The sequence below is a fragment of the Corvus hawaiiensis genome, chromosome 10, assembly GCF_020740725.1.
Source record: "Corvus hawaiiensis isolate bCorHaw1 chromosome 10, bCorHaw1.pri.cur, whole genome shotgun sequence".
NCBI lineage: Eukaryota > Metazoa > Chordata > Aves > Passeriformes > Corvidae > Corvus > Corvus hawaiiensis.
Window position 1 is genome coordinate 21,733,372 of NC_063222.1, and position 22,316 is coordinate 21,755,687.

Consider the following 22,316-nt stretch of genomic DNA (forward strand, 5'->3'; position numbering starts at 1 on the left):
GCGGGCCCGGCGGTGGCGGGGAGCGGGCGCGGGGAGCGGGGTGTGCTGGGGAATCACGGGCTCGTCCTGCCCCGGTTGTTGCCGTGAAGTCATTGACACCCTCGTGCCCGCGGTCGCGCCGCGCTCCGCGCACATCGCAGCGCGTCTGACCCAGTCTTGACCCTTTTCCCAGTTGGATCGCCAGGTTTCTTTACAACCAGCTGCCACTGGGATCAAGTCGCTGTACGTGAGTCCGGTGTTTTGTTGAAAGAGTGGCCCGCCAAGTGAATGGCCGTACAAATTAGAGATCGAAGAAAAATAACATTGTAAATACTCACTCCCAAGTGGTGTGGATTTTCAGGGTCTGAAGTGAGAGCGCCGGGCTGGGGTGCCTTGGTGAGAGCCAACAAGATGCAACGAGTGAGGGTGGCATTGAGACGGTGATGGGGAGGAGGGACTGGGGAAACCCGGGTGATTAATTGTTAAGGCGTTTTGGCAAATCACTCTACTGTCAAGGGATATTTATCCTTTCATCAGGAGAGATGGCATAAGCAAGTTTTGGAGCCAGGTGTGAACATATTGAGGGCGTTGGTGAATTCTCTTCCTTGGAACACTTCTCCAAGCCCCAGGGTCCAGCATGGGACCATATTCACAGCCGTGGCCAGGCTGAGATGCTGCAGGTGACACTGCAATAGGTGAGAGCACCAGTCTTGCAGGGCATGGCAGAACGCACCCAGCAAACACAGGGCAGAGCAGTCTCTGTGAGCATTTCTGGTGGTGAGCTGCCCCTTTGCTGCTTCTGCTCCACATCACCACAGCTCGTGATTCCGACCTGTAGCATCGTTCCCAAAGGGAGCCTACAAGAGAGACAGAGAGGGACTTTTGACAAGGACATGTAGTGATAGGACAGTGGGGAATGGCTTTAAACTGACAGAGGGCAGGTTTAGATCAGATATTAGGAAGAAATTTTTGACTGTGAGGGTGGTGAGACACTGGCACAGGTTGCTCAGAGAAGCTGTGGCTGCCCCATCCCTGGAATTGTTCAAGGCCAGGTTGGGCCAGGCTTGAAGCAACCTGGGATAGTGGAAGGCGTCCCTGCCCACGGCAGGGGGATTGGAATGAGATGGTCTTTAAGGTCTCTTCCAACCCAAACTGTTCTATGATTCTATGAATCTGATTAATGTTTGGGGTTTTTTTAAGATCTAACAAAAATTAGTAACACTCAGTGTGTCTAACCAATGGATTGCCAAGTGGGTTGGCTGATGGCTACTGTAAAATCTGGGTGATGGTTTCAGCCTATAGTGACTTCTCAGCACTTTTCCTGTTCTAACAAAAGGGGAGAAAAATCAACAGAAACTCCATACGCTTTGAAACAGGGTGGCCCAACCACGCGGGTGAGGCCTTGATAGCTCGAGGGGAAATCATTACTCATTTTGGCTACGAGCAGCATGAATAAGAAGATGTTTATATATGCAAATCAGGTTCATTGTAACGTCTGCTGTAGAAAAAAAAAAAAGATAATTATATTAAAAAAAAAAGAAAAAAAAATACTAAATGGCCTCGTGCAGAACCACGGGCTAGGACTGTAGACTATTTGAAGCAACTCCTCAAGGGTGTTTTCCCCGGCGATGCCCAGGAGCGCGTTCGTGCGGGGCTGTTCGGAGCGGCGGCGGCCCCGCCCCGGCCCGGCGGGCGCAGCCCCGTCCCGCCCCCGGCCGCCGTCACTTCCCGCAGCTGAGTGGGAGCTCGAGCCCGGGCCCGGCCCTGCGCTCGCCCCGGGGCCGCGGTAGGTGTGGGGTATGCGGGGATGTGCGTGGGGGTCTGGCAGGGCTGGGGCCGCCGCGGGGTCGGGGCGGTGCTGGGGATCTCGCCCTGGTGCCGCCGCCGCATTCCGAGCCTCTCGGGAGATGCGGATGCCTGTCCCTGCCTCTCCGCTGTGGTCTCTGCCTTCCCGGAATGGTGCGGTGGTGCCGTGAGGTTGCGGTGATTCCCAGGCAGTAAGGTAGCAGGGCTTGCTTTTTTTTCCTTGCTCTCCATCCCCCAGACTGCAAGGCAAGCAGCTTCGCAGGAATGCCTGCGAGGAGTCGGGATTTACACCGTGGTTTCTGATACCCCGCGCTGACGTAAGGGATGGTTCTGAGTTGCTAAATGTGTATCCTGTTCAGCGGAGGGTCAGTGCACCTTAAGGTAGAGCTGTGCGTGATGTGTGTTTGTTAGGTGCTGCCTTCAGTCCCTGCAGCGTTACAAAATAACCTGCCTTTCAGGTTGAAGGGTGTAGGCCCAGTCCGTGGCCAAAGGAAACTTTCTGGCACAATTACATTAAGGGATGTCCATGTATTGATAGACAAGTGAACTTGAGAAGAAACGCTTCCTGTCTTGAAGACAGAGCAGTGAAGCTCACAGCTTGTTCATCATTTCTACAGATTTCATCACTGTTGTTAGTTGCTTCAGCTGCATTAAAAAAAACAATTCTGGTGAGAACACGTAGATTTCTTGCTGTGGCTTATGCTTTTCACCAAGGAAAGTCACACTGTGCCTTCGCCATCCCTAGATTTGAGGCTGGACCAGCTCCTTTCCCAGCACTGTGCTGTTATCAGCTGGGGAGGTTGCTCCCTGTTACCTGGGCAGTACCAGGCTGTGGTACTCGGGGCATGGAGCCTGGGTCTCTCCCTTCAGTGCTGCCCTTGGGATGCCCCAGCTGAAAGGAGGGAGAAGGGCTGTGCGCCTGTCCCGCTTTCATCCACTCAAGGACGACTGGCATGGGATGGAAGTGTATCCTAGGATGTCAGAGGAGGTAGGGCTGAGCTCTGAGAGGTGCTGTCTTGAGGTAGACTGGCTCCTCAGCTCACCCTGGAGAGCTGCAGGTTCTTACCCAGCCTCGGGCTGTGCTGTTTGGGGTCCTTGGTGATGGATGTGCCTTGTTCCTTTGCTTTGTCGTAGGGTGAAGATTTTACAGCTTCTCATGTGAAGGGAAAGGAGGAGTTAAAAATGTCCTTTTTCCTTCTCCTGGGGAGGGTAGCTGTAACAACCAGCAGTGGAGGATTAAAGGGACCTGTAAATAAGCTGAATAAGAGTGATTTCTTTTTTCGTATAAATAATATCAGTAAGAGAGAAATGAACATAATTTGAGCAATTTCAATGATTAAAGATCACTGTCAGAGGAAGATCAGTATTACATATATTGCATAAGCCAAATCAAGAAGTCCTACTATTGAAATTACCCATGCAGCCTTAATTTTATCTTCAGACAACTGCTTACTTTAAGAAACACTAAATGACCTTACCATTAAAGATTTTCTAAGGATATTATATTATACCTTTTCCCCTGTAGATACAGATCCTGTAAGCACTGTCCTCTTGTATATGACAAATCCCATTTGTGACAGTTGCAAGAAAATGTGATGCAACAAACACTCATGCAAAATTAAGCAGATGAATCTCAATTGCTGTTTACTGTACATCTCTTTATGTTGCTCTGTGAAGTATTTGGCTATAATTTACTCTCATTTTAAGGTAAGAGGCCCATTATACTCATGTAATAAAACTCTGAAATTAGCTGGCATGCTTACCTGCTTGCATAGTTGATTTAAACTGCCTTGATAGGCCCGTGTTATGATGTATTTAAGCAACATGAATGTGAACTTGTTCCATCTGTAGTCCCACAGAAATTAATTAGACTGTCTGCAGAGTCCTAGTTGAGGAAAATAAAGATAAAAAAGTTGTCTTCTGTTCTGTTTAACCAGGGTCATGTGTGCTGAAAGTAGGAGAGGGGTTAGGTAACACTACAGAATTTACACTGCTGATGGATGATTTGCAGCACCATTCCTGTGTGTTCTCTTCCTTCTTTGTGGTGGATTCCAGCTCTGAAATTTTGCAGAGCCTTGGTGTTGGAGGACTATTATAAACATGAAAACTCCTGGTGGCTCTGTTACTGCCTCAAAACATTGTGCCCAAGCCAGTCCATGCTGTTCTTTTTTTTAAATAATTTTTAATTTTTTTCTTACCTGTAGTTACTAGAAATAACTGAGCTGCCTCCAGTCTTGTATTAGTGTAAGTTTGGGTTTGAGATAAGCATTTCGGAAATGTTTTTGTCACTTGAATGCTTAGTCCTGCTGGCTTTCTTTTTTTTTTTTTTTAGTTATATTTTATTTTTCCTAATAGAACATAGATCTCTCTGGGAAGAGTGATCCAAAGGTAATACAGTACCTAAAATTGCAGGCATCAACTGGGATTTTCCAGGTTGAGTGTAGAAGGTATTTATCTTCAGCTAATTTTAGCAGATAGAAAATCCCGGAAGTTATCACAGATAAATGCTATCTGCTTCTCCAGGTTCCTAAATGCCTTTGAAGTCCCTATTTTCAAAAGCAACTTGGGAACAAAATTCCTTGGTGGCATTTCATTTACTTTTCCCTAATTTTCCACAAGTGTTGTTTTAAAATGCAGATGCGTCTCATTATTTGCTTAAACAAATGAACAAAGCCCAGAGCATAAACATGGTTGCTACCAAAGCAGCCCTAGCTGGGAATGATCTGCAAAGGCCAAGATAATGCTTCTCTTGATCCCAGTGTGGCACTGAACAGGATTTGTTATGATAAGAAGCTAATAAGACATTAACAAAAGTAGCTGTGCCTTAATTCGTAATGCGACTACTCTGCATTATTCTAGGGATGTTCATCTGGGCTGTAGATGTGATTTATAAACTTTAATTAAATAAATCTCTCAGAACCTCTTGTTGGAAATGTAAGGCTAGTTCTAATAACATGAATTAACTGAGAAATAATTGAATAAAGGTTAATATGAGATAAGTTCTCCATTTTGCAGAAGAAGATGTAGCTTTAAATGTTGCATTGGTTGTAGTTAGTAATGGAAATGTGAAAAATAGCTCAAGGTCATTCAAAGGGAGAGAGCCCTTGGGAGCTGACTGTGTACAATAAGGTGTGCTCCAGCTCATCCCACTCTTTCTCTTTCGTTGACTCACTGGAGAAAAGCTTTTCCTCAGGAAAGTCTTCGTGAGTATTTGAGGGATAGATGTCTTTGTATATTTTGTATCTACCTATATACAATAAATCTCCTCTGAAGTATTTGGATTCTTTTTAAGTGTTCATTGCAGTAATCCACTGTAATATTTGTTTAGGTCTTGGAAAGTGAGCTTGTCCTTGGACAAAGTAGGATGTGGATAGAGGTCGTATCCCCCCACTGACACAGCTTTGTGTGCTGTGCATGTTGTATGTACCCACTTCTCATGGTCATAGAGCAGTGGGGAGTGTGTGCTGTTGTCAGGTGCTGTGGGTGGTTAGGAATCTTCACCTGCAGGAGGGTGCCAGGGCACCCACTTCTTATATAAGTGTCTTGTAATCTGGCCCTGGTTGTCTGGGATGCTGCCGTTCCTGTGGGTGGTAAAGTGTTGCAAACTGACTTTATCCCACATGGCATTTTGAAAAGGCGTGAAGTAGAGGCAGTGGAGTTACAGGAGTTGCCCCTGCATCCTTGATGTTCCTGTTCCTGTTGCTTGTTTCAGCATTTGTGTCTTTCTGGTCTAGATCTGAAGAAGAAGACTCCTCCTTCAGCAGTAGCATGCCCACAGTCTTTGCGGCCAATGATTCTTCTACAGCAAGCAGGACTTCTTCCTCATCCTGAGAAGCCTTCATCCCTTCCTATGTCAGTGGCTACAAGGCCAAGAGCCAGCTCACCACTGTCCCCACCAAAGTCTCTTGGACTGGGGCCTTCCTTTCATCACACACAAGAAGAGGAACTTGCCAAGGTGGTGGAGCAGGACCCTATGCTGGAGGAACTATGTAAGCCCCTGTGCTGTAAGCTTTGCAATGTCACTCTGAATTCGGCCCAGCAAGCCCAGGCTCATTACCAGGTAAGGAGAGCAGCAGGAGGCTCAGCTTTTGGGGCTGCTGCATCTGCAGCTTGTGGAGACATTCCCGTGCCAGCATGAGCACTGCCAGCAGCGTTGCTGTGGTAGCACAGAGGGAAGTGTGGGCTAATGCAGAAGGACTAACTCAGCTTCTCGAGGGGGTTTTGGGTGCTGCACACCAGCAGTAGCATTCGAGTTGCTCATCTGGAGCTACCTCTGCACCACCTCATGGACTGGAACTGCTCTGTAGACATGTCTTCACCCTGCTTGGATTTTCTGGTTGTCCAGACATGCTGCAGTACTTTCATTTAAGATGTTATTACTGGAGCTTTTTGCAAAAACTCTGTCCAAAGGGACAGAGAAGTGGTGCCATGGGTGAAAAAGCAGACACTTGTGATTTTTTTCCTTTGTTTTATACAACCTGTATTTCACATCTACACTAGTTCAGGAAAACTGACCTGATTCCAGACATGATTTTGTGAGGCCTTGATAGATGTTTCCTGCTGGATCCAGCTGTGCCATTAGGACAGGGGCTGCTGCCATGTGTTTATCAGGGTCTCCTTTCTGACACTATGCACACCACTGATCTGGTGGGGCCTTTTATGCAAACTCTCTCATCAGCTGGGTTTGCTCAGATCAAGTTAATTTTGTTTGAGCTGATCTTGTTGACTTGTCTGAAATTGCGTAGGGACTCTCTGCATGTGCTTCTTGCTGAGAGACAGAACACGTCAGTCTTGCATTACCCCATTTTCCTACACCCTCTCTGCCTAGTGCTTGAGTATTGGAGAGAGTGACTTTCTCCACCAGTGAATGCAAAAGGGTGGATGTCCATATCCTCAGGACACCAGACCCAGATTTCAGAATTGCTGTTGGCCCTGAAAAAGTGGTATCCTGCTAGTGAAGGGGTAGGTTGAATTGGTGTTACATTTTTAACATGTTAGTGCTGCAGAATTTCTGCCATGAGGGGACAGAAAGTGAATTTGTACATAACTTGCATCCACAATGCATATACATAGTCTCATATTGCTCTATGAGGTTTTCAGAACACCAGAAAGAATTGTGGTATAGGTTTTTTAAGAGAAAATAAAATATGAAGTGGGTTTTTATGTTCAATCACATGTTTTAACTTAAGCTTGCAGTCTCATTAAATCTGTGTGTGTGTGCTCAGGCTTATCAAGAAACAGCAAAGCAGTTGATAAGCTTAAAATACAAAATACTGGTTTTAAGTGAAATGGCCAACAGATTGAGAAACTAACTGTAACCTTATTGAGAAAATCAGCTGAAGATTATGCCCAGTCATTCTAAGTAATGAGCATTTGGGAGAAAGGGAGGAATGCCTGCATCTCTTAAATTCAGAGGTGTTATTTTCTGAGTGACAGCTCCTTTACCTGAGCTGCCACCTTCATGGGCATTTTCACATTTCAGTCTCTGGATCCTTTGTCTTTCAGAGTAAGATCCTGTTATTAGGGCAGTGATTAATCTGGGTTATCTTTGCAGGGTAAAAACCACAGTAAGAAACTGCGGAATTACTATGCTGCCAACAGCTGTCCGGCACCTGCCAGGATGAGTAATTCTGTTGAGCCTGCCCCACCTCAGGTTGTCTCCCTTCCAACTCAGGTAAGGCATGGGAAGGGGACTGAGATCATGCTTTCTTGTCACCTAACCCCCAGTAAGAATAACCAGATCTCAGGCTTTGAGGATTACCACAGGAGTTGGGAAAGAATTTTCCTTGTGATGGCACAGGACGGTGGAAATGGCCTGTTGTGAGCTGTTTGCTTTCCTTTGAAGATGCAGATATTGATCTGCCCTTGCAGCACAATATTGGACTTCAAATGTTCTATTTCTGCCTGGCAAATACTTTGATTCCTAGGTAAGTCCGATGTGCTGCTGATTATATCTGTTTAAGGGCAGGTATAAAACAACATTGCTGAAACTGGATTTGGATGTGAGGGTGTGGCATCCGCTCTGCACACTCATCCCTCTGTTGTGTGAGGGAAGCCTACATGGAAAAAGTGCTTTGGTGCTCCTACACCCATTGCCCAGGGCTGTTAGCTAATTCCTCTTTTGTTGCTTCTTTTGAAGTGCTCATTCCTGTGTGCAGAGTGAATGGATTGTTCCCTCAGTGATCCAGATTAATTCTGTTTTGGGCATGTTAGAGGCAAAAGAGATGGTTTTTGCTTTCTCCTTCCAGAATTCATCCCTTGGGTTTGTCATGGGATGTGACAGCTAACCTGGCTTTTGCCTGTGACTGTTCAGGGAAGCACAGCTGGGCCACGGGGATTGAAGCTGTGCCTGTCAGTTCCCACAACATAAGCCTGTGTTGTCTGTAGGGAAGCAGAGAGAATTTGCAGAGTGGCAAATGTTTCCAGGGGCTGCCGGAGCCGCCAGAGGGAGACTCGGCCCTGTGTGAACTGGCTTTGCAGCTCAGGGATGTGAACTGGGATGGGGTGGGGTCCAGCCCGGGGCACTGGGACGTGGCTGCTGTACCTGCTGGGGTATCTGATGGTGTGGTTTTTAATGGAGAAACGGCCCACGGCAATAAAAATACCACTCTGGGGCCATGTGAGGGTTCATGTTGTAAGCTAAAAGTCAGAATTGTGTACGAGTGTCTCTTAAGTCTGAGCAGTATCAAAGGAGATGTGAAAGGAAGTCGGCATGTCAAGTGCTGCAGTGACATGGCTGCATGAATCACTGGTGCTGCACTGTTTACAAAACACTGTTCCCTGGATGTTGAGGAGGCATGATTCCTGCCTGGGTCACTGTATGTGGTCTGATTCCACAGACAAGGTGTCCTTCATATAGCAGGAGCTACTCATGTGAGAGTGGCTCCTTCCTTTGAAGTCTGCATCCAGGTGTCCTCCTACCTGAAGGTTAAGGATCAGAGATTTGGCAGTTTCACTGCTGGCTTTTTTTTTCTTCTTGCTGTGGTCAGGGAGCTGTGTAAAGACAGGGTACTGTGGAGAGATTAGGTGGACTGTAAATAGGAGAGAGAAGCACCTCTACCTTTCAGTGGGTCTTCATCAGTGTGAAAGTCACTCTTCATCAGCTCCCAGCAGTCAGGAGGAGTAAATCATTGCTGTGATGTAAACAAGCCTCTGTGGCTATTGCAGAGCTGTTTGTTCAGATTGCTTTTCTCTCCACCTCAGACCAGGAACTTGCAGGCTCTCCTGGAGGCTGAGGCAGGAAAAATGAAGTTCTTGTAGGAACAGTTTGGGGAGAACTTGAGAGTGTCCTAATCCATGCACTTTAATTCCAGCTCTCCTGCTGTCTGATGAGGATGACACTGGTCTCAGTCGCTGTGACTGAAATACTTCAGCGATATAACCTTCCTGTGTTTCACATGCTGTCTCTCCCTTTGCTGCTAGATGGGATCCAGTAAACCAGGTGGCCGAGTGATCTTGGCTACAGAGAATGATTACTGCAAGCTTTGTGATGCCTCATTTAGTTCTCCGGCTGTGGCACAGGCTCACTACCAAGGGAAAAATCACGCCAAGCGGCTGCGTCTTGCAGAGGCACAGAATAACTCATTCTCGTAGGTATTGTTCAACCTCATGCTCAGGCTGAAAGCGTGTGGCAGTGTCTCTGGCAGTCCTTTTGTCAGAAAACTCTGAATTGCAGCTGTTCATATTTGTTTAATCTGCAGGGATGCGTCAGAACTGGGCAAACGAAGGGCAAGGAAAGAAGGGAATGAATATAAGATGATGCAGAACAGAAGAAACACGTATACGGTTCAGAACAACACAGGTAACTTGGAGCTTGCATCTGTTCTGTACTTGGAATAGTAATTAATAATAAACAGACTTGTTTTTCTTCTGTTTCTGAGGTCTATTTTATCAGAGTCAGGTTGTGAAAGGAGCTGGTCCAAGCTCTGCTGATCCTTCATGTCTGCATGGTTTTTTTCTCAGCTGCTAAAGTTGCTTTGTTTTGTCAGCCTGCTTGTTAGTTCTTTTTCTCAGTTTGTAACTTAATTTACCATCTGCCTGTCTCTAAGGCTGCCCTAAGTGGTGACAATTTTCCTGCTTTATTTTCTTGGCAGGTGGCCAGGTGCTTTGACTCCTACTGTGGCACATCAACCTGTACTTGCATTCTCATGACCAGAATGAGAGAGCATGTTAGCCTCCCTCTAAGACCATCTGTTCCTAGCATAGAGTCCTTCCTCAGGTGTTAGACACTAACTTTGCCTCTTTACTATGATTTAAAGAGTGTATTGCAGTCTACAGCCAGGCATCTATTTCTCTTTTTCATTTTAAGTTGTTTTACAAGCACACATTAGCTGAAACCCTGATTCCTGGTGAAGCTTGGTTTAATCATGTCATTCTGATCACTGTCATGTGGAAAAGATAAATCTTCTGAAGTTCTATTATATATCATCTTGTGAGTTTTAAACTGAGGCAGCTTATTCTAATCAAAAGACCGTTCTAATTCTGGAATTAGATTGTTAAGAAAAAAAAAAGAATTGATTCATTACTTAAATGATTAAACTCTGGATTTTCAATAAGACTGGGTCACTAAGCCCACTCTACTACTTTATAAAATTCCAAGTGCTGCCCTGTGTGCTGCACCTCTGTAAATCTGGAAATCAGCAGAGCAGTTGTGGGGAGAATAAGGGTTGACTATAAGCAGATAAAGAAGCAAATCTTTGTCTGCTTTTCAGTCGTTCATTGGACTTAGGCATTGTCACTGAGCTGCCTGAAGCTTTGATTTCTTCCAGATAAACCAGGCTTTTGTGTTGACTCCCCAGGTCCCTACTTCAACCCCCGCTCACGCCAGAGGATCCCCCGTGACCTGGCCATGTGTGTGACGCCCAGCGGCCAGTTCTACTGCTCCATGTGCAACGCGGGCGCCAGCGAGGAGATGGAGTTCAGGCAGCACCTGGAGAGCAAACAGCACAAGAGCAAAGTGTCCGAGCAGCGGTACCGGAGCGAGATGGAGAACCTGGGCTATGTCCAATGACGCGCCACCCTCGGTAGTAGTTTGCAACTAGAGCAGCTTGTCTCTCGCCTGCTGTTTGCCACATGCCCTGCTTTGTGCTCCATTGGGTAGGAGTATGCTCTCGAGCTGTACATGTAACACCTGCAAACTTACTGGTATGGTTAGATTTTTTTTCTGTCATAGTCGGCAGGATGACGCTGTGCAGGACATGAAGTGTTTTTGGTGTTTGTTTGCTAATTATCTAAGGCTCTTCATTGTGTTGAGTGGTGGGGAGAAACTGTGTCTTCTCCCCAGCCTTCTGCATGAATATGCAAAGCCCAAGAAGTGCTGGGAACTTCTGTGGTTCTACCACATGGGTGGACCATGTGCAAAGCCCACTCCCCTCTTAGCACACCACAGAGCAGTGCTCCAGAATGCCTCCCTACAGCAGACTGAATCTCTGGGCAGCTTGTAAAAGAGGGGCAGGAGTAGGGCCTGTGAATGTGTGAATTAGGTGGTGTACTTGTCCACACTTTGCTGCTTCTGGCCCCCATTACAGTCCAGGGTAGGTTCTTCCCACATCCGTGTAGAAAGGCTGTGCATACACCTCCTCCTTGGAGGGTCTTGCCTCTTACTGCTTCCTCTGCAGTGCAGATTCCATTCTGAACATCTGACATGGATTTCAGCTGATTAGCCCCATTCAGAAATACTGTTCTGCTCTTGATATTGTTGCCTGGACACCTTAATGTACCATGGGTGTAGCTCATCTCCCTGAAGAGAGTCTCTGGGGATCTCAGTGGCTTAATGAAATGAACTGGAAAGCAAACCTGCTCAGGTGAGATGTGCTGTGCTCTGATTATGCCTTAGACTGAGTCAGGTTGAGAATAGATGGAAGGAGCTGTCAGCTGTAATTTCCTTGCATATTGATGTAGAAGAGAGCAAGCGTTGGTCTCTGGGCTGCAGCCCTTGCTTGGAAGAACAGGTCTGCCTGGACTGTGGTAGCAGATATTGGTGTGTCCCACTGCCATGCCATTCCCTGGGCAAAGCCTAATGGGTGTTTATAGAGCAAAGATGAAATGCTCCTTTGAACTAGAGCTACCAATATTGGATGACTTTTCCCTTCTCTTTCTTTTTCCATCTCAGGATGGGTTTTAATTCCATTCCTTGATGTGAACTTGACTGTTCTAGGGACCATCAAAAAATCCAAAGTTATGTAGGATTTAAATGTTAGGGGTGATGGTTGTTTGAGTAACAGCTTTTTGGCCACATGGAAGTATTCAAGAAACTTGTTAAGCAACTTTTTAATTGTAGACAAACTCAAAAGGTGTGTGTGTTTGTTCTGATATTTCTTAGCAAAAGTAGGAAGGGGATAAAGAGCAGAAGTAGGGCTGGCATTTGTTCTTCTGCTTGTTTGGATAGATGTGAGGAGCTGTGATTGGAGTCCAGTTTACAGTGTCATTGAAACATGGTCTCCAGTGGCAAGTGCAGCCCTTAGGTGGCTTTTGTTGGACCTGATCCCCTACTGCTGCTGGAGCTGTGCACTGGTGTAGCTTCACTGTCTTCAGTGGCAGGTGTAGAGAGAGGGTCAAGGAAGCACCATGGCTCATCTCTCACCCCTCTTCAGGCAGCTGGAATTAGATGCAGCTCCATTAGTTTTAGTAGGATTTGACCAGGGATAAATTGTACCTAGTGCATGGTGTTGAAGGTAGCTCTCCCACCTCCTTTTATTGCCATTCTGATCCTGCCTCTTGCATTCCAGAAGGACTTTCTGCTTGCCTTAAAAAATGAAGACTGAGTAAACTAACAAAAAAAAAGAATCCAGATAGTCTTTATTCATCTTTCTAGTCCTCCTTCAAAAGGTTTGTTGCACTTGGCTGCTCCTCAGAAACTGGGTATTATTTTCTTCAGCTACCTGAGTGAGCATCAGGGAGTCATACAACCTGAATGCAGCCTTCCTAAATCTGGGCAAGGTGAGCGCTTACAAAGTAGTTGAAAACTCCCTAGATCATTCCATGCTGATCCTTGCCCTGCAGATAGAGGCAGAGCAATGGGTGTCCTCATGAATGGGATTCCCTCCCCTCCTTTGTGCAAAACTCAGTTAAATGGGGTTTGTGCCCTGGGGCACGTGAGAAGGTAGAACAGGTGCTCATGTTGTAGAGCACTCACTGAATGCTTCTGACAGCTTCCTAAGTCTGTTTCTTCTGTGCTTTCCTGCCCCTGCCTCACCCTCTGTGTAGCCTTGAAGAACATTTACCTTTCCAAAATCTCTCATCAGCCTTTCCCCCTCATTGTTTGCATTGACAGAAGGGCTCTGGTTTTCTCTTTGTGTCCTGTCCTTTGGTTTGCCAGTCTGACACCACTGTCCAGAGGGACGGAGGCAGTTAGATGAGCCTTACCACAGCGTGCTTCAGCACAGTGATCCCTGCATTATGGTTAAGCATCCCTCTGGCTGTAAATTAAAGCGTGGTATTTCCCACAGGCTGCAATTAGCAGCAGAAAAGCAACACTTTGTGAAATATGAGCTGGAGGAGCTGTAGGTACTGGTGCTGTCTGGCTTATTGCTAGGGTTGAGGAGGCGTTTTTGCTTGTTTTCATGTGTCCCAAAAATCAGCTGTTCACCACTTAGCTTTGGTTGCTGCTCCTGCTTCCAGCCCAGCCATCTCCTCCTCATTTGGCGTTTCCAGTGGCTGCTGGAGGTGTCAAACCCTGGTTTGCTCCAGCTGTGTAGATGTGCGACAGCACAGCCGTGTGCTGGTGCTTTTGAAAGGGTGTGTGAGGGATGTGCAGGGGGCTGTCCTTGCAGACTCCTCTCTGCTTGGGGCTGAGTCTGGTTTGGAGTGGTGGCTTCAGTCTGCCCTGAACAGAGAGGCCTGAATCTGCTTTGTTCTGTTCAAGGGAGTACAAGTGAATGTGGTCATGCTGGTGATTTCAGAGTGGTGGCTTGTAGAGCAGGTGTACAGTAGACAGTGGGACTCAGGTGACGAGATAGGACAGGTTTCCTCCATGGGAGGAAGGATGTCTTGCTGGAAGAAGCAGCTGAGACTCACTTTGCCCCAGTGCTCTGTTGTGGCCCTTTCTACAAGCGACCAAGGCTTTCCTCTCCCTCTTCAGCATTGCTTAATGGCTTGTGATCCTTCCACTTCCCCTTCAGCACAGGAAGTTGCTGACTGCAAAGAGAAAACACCCAACCTCCCCATTATCCTTAGGGTTCAGGACAATCCAAACTCATACTTGTCAGCATTAGATACTGAGTGGATCCTGATTTTATTTCTTTTTGTGAAAGGTGTTCTCCAAATCACTGTTCAAAAAATACTGAAAACACATCCTGGGCAAACCCTTTTGACATAGGTGGGCTGGGGAGAACACTGTACAGCTGAAGTGCCAGTTTCCAGACCCAATTAATCTTTTTCTCATGTTAAACCAAGTACCAAACCCAAGAAACAGGACTTCTGTGAAGCTGTCACATTGGCCAGTAGGTTAATGACCTTTGCTGCTAGAAACAAAATGTAAATCAATATGTTCATATTTATTTTACTGTGCTGACCACTAATTGATTTGTTAATATTTAAGGCATTATGCTGTAGGTTGTTTTTGTTTAAGTGGAAAAATTCTACATTGCACTTTGCTTTTGGATCAGAACAGTTATTTATTATATTTGTGAAAATGTTTTCCTCCCACATAGCTGTTGTTTTCTTTCCCTTGATGCAAAACACCCAACCACAAAACCTGAAAACCCCCCAACCAAATCCAACCCAAACACTCTTTGTTTCTTTTCATGCTAAACAAAATGGGGATTTCCTTGCAACTTGTTATTAAATGTCCACTTCCAATTTCTTTTTCCTCCAATGACTCCTTTGCTAACTCGGGATGTTATTTTTAGACACAAAGTTCATGCTTCATTTAAACATTTCTTTTAAGGCAAGGAAGTAAACCATGTGGCATCCATGAATTTGTGAGGAGTATGAAAGTGATACTATTTTGTTTGTATTAAGAATTAGCTGTTGTTTTGCATTCTGCACTAATGAGTAAATCTGTTATAATCTTGCCTAACATTGGTCTATTTTTGACTTTTTCTTTCTTCATGCACACTGAAAGGAACTCTGAAAACTTCTGTGGAGTTGCTTAGGATGGTCATCAGTGTAACAAAACGCAGATTTTTTTTCTGTAAAGCTGCTTACTTCCTTTCCTAGATGCCCATTATAGGGCATTAGAAGGGAAAGCTATTGCCATAAGCATGGATTCATATTTTAGCTTACTAATGCATGGTGTCCTTTTGCTGCATTACTTAAGTGATGCTCTCACTGTAACCAATGGGAATCTTGCCAGGGTCAGGAGTAAATGAAATACCCAAGGCAAAGGTACTGTGTTGTCTGGGGCCAGGCAAGGTACATTGCTAAAGTTTGTTTTTTACTCCTCCATCTGGATTACAACACTCTTACGGTTTTGCTTTTTGAGGGCCGTGTGTCTGGTTCTGTAAGGATTTGCTCTTGCTCCAGCTAAAATAGTTTGAAGTACGTTGAGTTGAGTTGAGTTAGGAGCAAGCCTTGAAAACCTTTAGGAATTTCTCACTGCTGATGTTTTATATGGGGTTTTGGTTTTGTGATTTTTTTTTTTTTTTTTAAATTTTACAACCACATATACAAGGATGCTCTGGATGAGATGGAGATCTGTTGCTGATTATGGAAAAACAAATGCCATGGTTGCCAAAGGATAAAAGAAAATGGAGAAGTATGGACCTGGTTTCTTTGAAGTTAATGGCTAAGCTTCTTTTATTTTGATCTGGGCTTTGCCACCTGCATAAAGTTGGAAGGGAAAATAAAATCCACTTTGAAATAAATAGTAGTTCTGGGAATCTATCCTTTAAAAAATGTATCACAGCTAAAATTGTGTTGTCTTACCTGAAATATCTGCAGATAAAGACAGAATTGAATTTTTGAAAATAAAATCAGTTTTTCAGTCCGTGTTTTGTAGGGGAAAAATTACTTGATTTAATTTCCTTCTGCATCTATCCAGCAACATCATTTGCAAGTGCTTTGAACATGTTTCATCTAGAGCCTTCTTGTCAGGTTGTTTTGTACATTTTTCCTTATTTCCTTTATATTGTACTGACCCCTGTGAGGGAATACTTGATGAAAATGAATTTTTTTTTTTCCTTCTTCATGATATAATAAACCATCTTGCTCTTACCATTGTACAGCCCTAGTGTTTGGTATTGCTACTGCTCATGGCTGGACTGGGCATGACTGAGTTGATTTTAGCCCAGCACTGATTGCGACTACATGAACATGTTTTCACACACCGATAAAGGAGTATAACTCAGAATTTGTTACTCTGGAGGAGGGTCAGTGTACTTCCAGCTATTACTGAAAGCCAGCTGAGAGCTGTCTTGGCTTCAGGAGGGGTTGGGAGTGCTCAGTGTCTGGCAGGACAGGAGCCAGGAGGGACACAAAAGGCTCAGTTTCTGTCTGTGCTTTCCCCTTGAGTGGACATCACAAGCTCTGCAACAGCCCCAGGCTGAACCACAGGCTGACTTTCAACTCTGACTGTGAAAAGGTGGGACAAGCTGAGCCAGGTCCTTACATTTACACTTTTTTTTTAACCAGAGTGCTGTTTCCCCCTTTTGTTACTTGAGGGCTCCAGAAGAGCATATGCTAAAGCAGCGTAAGTGACTTTCCAAGCAGAAAGGACATTCTGAGTGTGGCCTTGGAAGCAGAGGAAATCTGGGTTTTTTGAGTTCAGCTCAAGTAAGAGCAAAGCACAGCCCTTCTGTGGTGCTGCAGCCATGCTGTTGGTGCAGTGAGCTGTTGACCTCAAGGGCAGTGTCCTGGGGACACACCAAAGCCATTTGGGGGTGTGACTGTTGTTGGGGCACAGCTCTGGGTGTAAAAGCAGCTGTGAACAGAGATGTGTCCCTGCAATCCCCTGTCCTCTCTTATCAAGGCATTGGACCCTTACAGAGAACACTGACACTGGTGGAATTATCCTGATTTACCATTTGGGATAAGAGCTGCCTCAGTGCTTAGGTGACTTCTTCTGTGCTAACAATGAGATGCTGGAGGCTTTATGTGTTCTCACTTAGAGTAAATAGAGTCATAAAAACTTGTAAGTGCAGTTTAATGTTAAATCTCACCTCAGCCCTTCACTGTTTATGTTCATCCAGGCTGTGTTATGTTTGGTCATCCTGGAAACCAAACCCCTACAAAGCAGCTTGTCCCCATTATCAGGTGTTAAATTGCTGCCTTTTTAATACTTACATGTAGTAATTGTATTTTCTACCAATTCTATAGCAATTTGGTGCAGTCAAAAACCATAGTGACATGCAGATACCTGGGCAACCTAATTGAGAGTCACAGGCATTTGCTGAATTACTCAGTAAATAAAGTACGATAAAAAAGAGATGAAAATCAAAGACTAAATGTATAATTTGAAAGCATAAATAGCCTTCCGTCTGCTTCTTCAATTACCCTGGTGTCTAAGGATTTCACATAAGTGGCCTGCAACATTTTACAACTGAGGAAGTAAAATTTGGGGGGAAAAAAAGTGAATTGTCTAAAAACTCTATGGCTAAAAAGGAAGATTGAACTCAAGGGTTTTAAATACCAAGCTGCTGTCCCTGCCTCATCTCCATCCAGCCTCCCTGATCCCAGAATGATGAAAATGACTGGATTTTAAAACCAATTTGATTAATAATAGTTGGATTTTCATTGTTCACGTAGTGGCCTTATAAAGCATTAGGACTTCAGCATGTGGTTTAAAAATAATGAATCCTGGCAGAGAGATTTTCCAATATTGCTTCTGCCATTAAACATTACTGGAGATGTGGAAAAACAACAGCTTTTAGGAGGATTGTAAAGGATGCAGGTTTGCAAAGCACAGGTTTGGAGGCTCTTCTGTATTTATTTACATCCCCTTCTCATAAATTCTCTTTATTCCTACTTGTAGTTCTCCTAAAGCATTTGGATTGAAGGCTGCTTCTCTGTTTTGGAATAGTAATGAGCTGCTGTTATAGATAGTATCAAGGATTCATTGGCCTATCCTTCTTGGAATGACGTGCTCTCGACTGCCTTTATTCCACTGGGCTTCCTTCACCTCTCTACCTGTGTGAAACTGGAGCAGAGCTGTGTAAAGTCACTGGAATCACATGAGGGTAAAGATAGGAAGATTATCCACAGTGTATTATCTGAGACTAGGGAACGTGGCAGGTGTTTGCAGTACAGTATAAAGATGTTAAAAAAGTTTTAATCTAAGGTTTGTTTTGCAGTATCAAGGTACAAAGATACTGTGAGTGAAAGAACGGGGTTCTAAAAGAGTAGGGTTCTAAAAAGAAGTGAACACAGTTGCATGATAAATAAAATAGTCTGCATGTGGCGTTTCTGTGAATTTTGTGCAGGAATTACCTGAAGAAGCCAGACTATGTGCTTAACTAAATGCAACATGACCAATACCGTGAAAAACACAAAAAACATAGGTATGAAAAAAAAGGAAAGTCAAATGACCAAATCCCTGTGCACCGGTGACACATAAATTAACACCTGATATTTTGGGGAGCCTGGAAAGAATAGTTCAGAATTAAGGAACTTGTAAAAACAACATAGTGATGCCAAAAATCTCTGATTGCAGCTGACTGGAGAGTTTGGGGGCTGAGATGTCATTTATGACAATAGCTCCTTTTGCCCTGTGTGAACCTGTGTAGGTGGGGATTATTTCAGCAAAGGTGGCAGCTCCTGTGCAAGGCAGGGCCATGGTCTCAGTAGCCTCCAGGGGCAAGTTCTGCCTTGTATGTATGTATGTATGTGCTTGCACATCCCTTTAAGGACTCTTCCTCCTTGTATTGGCCATTAATTATTAAAGATCATTTTCCAGTAGCTCCTTACTGCAGCTTCCTCTAACACTTTGCAGCATCTCAACAGCAGCTTAATTAGGAAATGCTCAAACCACCCAATACATGAGGTCTTGGACAAGTAGGTTCTGTTTGTAAAAGCTGGTGATACTTGGAGCATGTTTGGATTAGCAGCTCTGAACTCGGAGGAACGGTGCCGTTCATCCCCAGGATATTGCATTTATTTATGTCAGGTGGGGTTATGGGCTGCCATGCATTCTGCTGGTCTGTAGTGGGCATCAAGGTACCCAGGCATGAGGGCTGAATGCTTCTCATGCCTCCTATTGTGGCTTCTCTTAGTGACTGTGTCTTTGAGGGTCTGTTTTTGACTGGTCTGTCTTTGATTTACCTGTCACAGTCACAGAAGTGCAGTTAACAGGACACCTCCTCGATTTAACGTTTACTTGCATGAAGCACAGATTTTTATTATGTAAACCCCAATTTCTGGTGGATATTATTGAAAAGTATGAAGAAAAGTGTTAACAGAAGAAGAGTATAAATAAAAGTGAGATTTTCAAGGTTGTGGTGATCCTAGGCACACAAAAGTGAGGAGGTAGGAACGGGAGGTGACAGTGGGTAGTTCCAATCTGTCTTTTGCCAATCCCGCAGTCCCAAGTGCCTTATTTGGAATTATACCCTTGAAATAGTCTGATAAAATCCAAGCTGCACTGCTGACCATTTGAATTAGCATTTCCTCGAGGCTGATCTGCAGCTGCAGACAAGAGGCAGGTGCAGGAGGCTCGGGATCATTCTGCAGAGCCAAGTAGGCTGCTCCTTCCCCTGCCCTCTCTTGCCACTAAGGCCAAAGGCAGCAGGCTGAGTAAAGCCCTTGTCGTTGGGGTGGGCTGTTGTTAGCCTGGTGTCAGCACAGAAGACATGACAACCATTATTAAAACATAAGATGTAGCCACATACCTGGACCCTTGAAGCATCAAAGGCTGCGTGTGAGCAGAACACGAAGAGATGCACTGGAGGTCAGGGTGGGTGCAGGGAGAAGCATCTCTCCTCCTAACAGGTTTCTTGACAGTCAGGTACATCAGCCTGGAGTCTTTTCATGCATTGCCCAGTGTCTAACACATGGGACAGATTTCTGCAGGCACCTTGTTAAGCTAGGTTAGCATTGATCTTCACACAGCTCCTCAGAGCTGCTGAGAAACGCAAAGGTGGGGCAGAGCACAGCTATATGTATAGACATACTGGGGATATATTTGGGCATAATAAGCTTTCAAGGGAGTTCTTCTTAATTTGGGTACAGACTGTATATGCTAATTATATGGCAGCAGTCTTGGCAATTAGCATACATGCTTTCAACTTGTATTTCTGATTGCTGCAACAAAGCCAGCGCTGCCTTCTCCGCTCACTGACTTCAAAGGCTTTGTCTTGATTTAAGAAATGCTGTCCTAAAGCTGTTTAGGAGAAAATGAAGCTGTGGTACTGCCACTGTTAGGCTGCCCACTTAACGAACTGTGTGGTAAATGGATGAGCAGCCAAGCTCCCTGCAATGGTTCATGAGAGCTTTGAGGCTGGAAAATGCCAGCCAGTATTTATTGTCATTGGCATACAACATAATATTCCCACAGTGAATACAGCACAGGTCTTCCAAATCAGCGCAGGAGTCCCTAAAATATCAGGACCCAAAGATACACCTTGGGTCTAGATCACAGGCTGTCATATTTAAAAGAGAATATTATGTACGCATCCCAGAAGGAAAGTAATAATCAGTGGAAGAAACAAGAATAGAAACAAAAAGAAAATCTGAAGTTCCCCTGGGTGATCCTGCCAACCCTGGGACACAAGACCAGCGTAGGTAATGAGCAATATTTAAAAACATTTGGCACCTTAATCTGCTTGGGTGTTTTCATCAACCCCAGTGGATGTTTTAAATTGCTGTAGCGTTTTTGTATATTTGGTTGCAAGTTGTCTTTGAAAACAAGACTTAAACCCCCAAGTGAGTTAGTCTTTCACAGAATTTAATCCTACAAGGACGGTCATCAGCATGTGGCTGTGCAACTGCAGTGGGTGCAGTTGTAGCCTTTGAGCCTGGCTAGAACTCTCCAGGGCAATTCCCTGCAGAGAGTTGGAGTTGCCTGAACTGCCTACACCAAAATTAAGGACTACAGTTCCCTGCTGCTGCCAGGGTACATTACTGGTTCCAGTCTCAAGCTACATGTTCCATACAGAAACCCATCATCTCAATGCTGCAGTGCCACAGTCAGACTGAAAATATTTGGGTGTCTTTCTGGAGACTGGTTGAGGTCACCCTGTGCTCAGCAGGTGCCGCTGAAGTTGATCTAGATTTCCTCCAGAAGGAAGTGAAGCTGTGTCACATCATGCAGGAGCATCACTTAATGCTTGGCATTTGGGATAAAACTTAATGTTCCACAATTATAGTGTTGCATGGCTGGCAGCAATTTTGCCAGACAAATATCACATGTCCTTCCCAGAAGGATTCAATCTTTAATATTGTTTCGATGCTGGAGGCTTTTCCAATTTCTGTTTATTAGAAACGACTTATCTATGTTGGAAGTGCTGCATTTAACCCAATACAGCTGGTTCCACCTACAGCATTGTGAAAAAATCCTGTCTTCAGCATTTTGCTTCCACAGACTTGCTGTATGACCAAAGCAAATTGTCACCTTGCAGAAATTAAACCGTTGAAGGGCTAAATGAGTGTTAGCTCTTCATCTGCTTTGTGTTCTTTGAGGCTCTTTCCACAGAGTTTTACACCCTCAAAGCATGGAAGTGTATTGCTGACAGGGAAATGTGGAAAGTTAAGTGGTGTGGATGGAGAACCCATGGAAGGAAAAACGAAACAGGGACTCTGAGATGCCAGGGCTGTGCCAGCCCAGAGCCAAGCTGGGGAGGAGTGCAGCCACCTGGCTTCTCTCCCCTTTTTTGTATCTTTCTGTTGTTACCTTTCTAAACCTAAATCACCAACTGCACTGGGGGTTCTTGCTATGAAGTTAAACTGGCCATGAAATGCAGTATTTTGGGGACCAATGTTGTTCATTTAGGGCACATATACAAGGCTAGATGCCCTAAGTCCATGCAGGCTCTATTACCTGGAAAAGATTTCCACCTGCACAAGAAAAGGACAGTTTTAATCAGCATCCTCATGCCCAGCTTTCCTATAGAGCGTAGAACAGGGAACAGCTGTTTGCTCCACCTTCACCTATTTGATCCACTGCTTTTTTTTTTTTTTTTTTTTTTTTTTATGAGACCTTGGTGAAATCATTACATTTTTCTGCCAGTGGAATCTTACCTGTCTCTCTGGGGAAAGAGCAAGTGTGGGATGGCTGGATTAATTCCTATTTCAAGGCAATAAAATAATATTCAAGGTCTAATACATAAGTGGCAAATCCGACTGCCCTGAACGTTTATGTAAATGCAGTCATGTACTTGAACCTTCTTTACTAGGCAGTAAAGAAGGCATTTTAATGATGCATTTTATGGGGCAGAGGAGATGAATGAGCAATCATAGTGTGAGGTGACAAGTCACCCTCCTGAAATTCTCTAACAAGTGTTTAATCTTTGTTCCTTGGAGGGATGGCTTTGGTAGCTGGAAAAGTGAGAACAATAGAGAACTGAGGCCAGTTTGGGAGGAAATGGGTCACAGTAATTCATAACTCAAAAATAACTCATATTAGTTGGTACCCACCTTCCCAGGCTCCAGTTTTTCCACCT

General features: G+C 44.8%; 1 protein-coding gene across 3 annotated transcripts; it reads left to right on the forward strand.

Annotated features, from left to right (window-relative positions):
- Positions 1–44: 44 nt before the first annotated feature.
- Positions 45–15,939, forward strand: ZMAT3 (zinc finger matrin-type 3). Of its 3 annotated transcripts, none has more exons than XM_048314044.1 (6): positions 45–222; positions 5,520–5,845; positions 7,340–7,459; positions 9,208–9,374; positions 9,486–9,586; positions 10,584–15,939. In XM_048314044.1, exons 2-6 carry the CDS (start codon positions 5,576–5,578, stop codon positions 10,793–10,795), a joined length of 870 nt encoding a protein of 289 aa, XP_048170001.1. In that variant the 5' UTR covers positions 45–222; positions 5,520–5,575; the 3' UTR covers positions 10,796–15,939. The 3 variants fall into 3 exon arrangements, with proteins under 3 accessions (XP_048170001.1, XP_048170002.1, XP_048170003.1); XM_048314045.1 differs by lacking the exon at positions 45–222 and adding an exon at positions 1,688–1,765; XM_048314046.1 differs by lacking the exon at positions 45–222 and adding an exon at positions 1,872–1,981.
- The last annotated feature ends 6,377 nt before the right edge of the window (positions 15,940–22,316 follow it).

Excerpts from the sequence above, each read along its gene's own strand:
- ZMAT3 (XM_048314044.1), top strand. The coding sequence starts at position 5,576 with ATGATTCTTCTACAGCAAGCAGGACTTCTTCCTCATCCTGAGAAGCCT. Across the intron at positions 7,460-9,207 it reads TTGTCTCCCTTCCAACTCAG|ATGGGATCCAGTAAACCAGG; the intron begins GTAAGGCATGGG and ends CTTTGCTGCTAG. Across the intron at positions 9,375-9,485 it reads GCACAGAATAACTCATTCTC|GGATGCGTCAGAACTGGGCA; the intron begins GTAGGTATTGTT and ends TTTAATCTGCAG.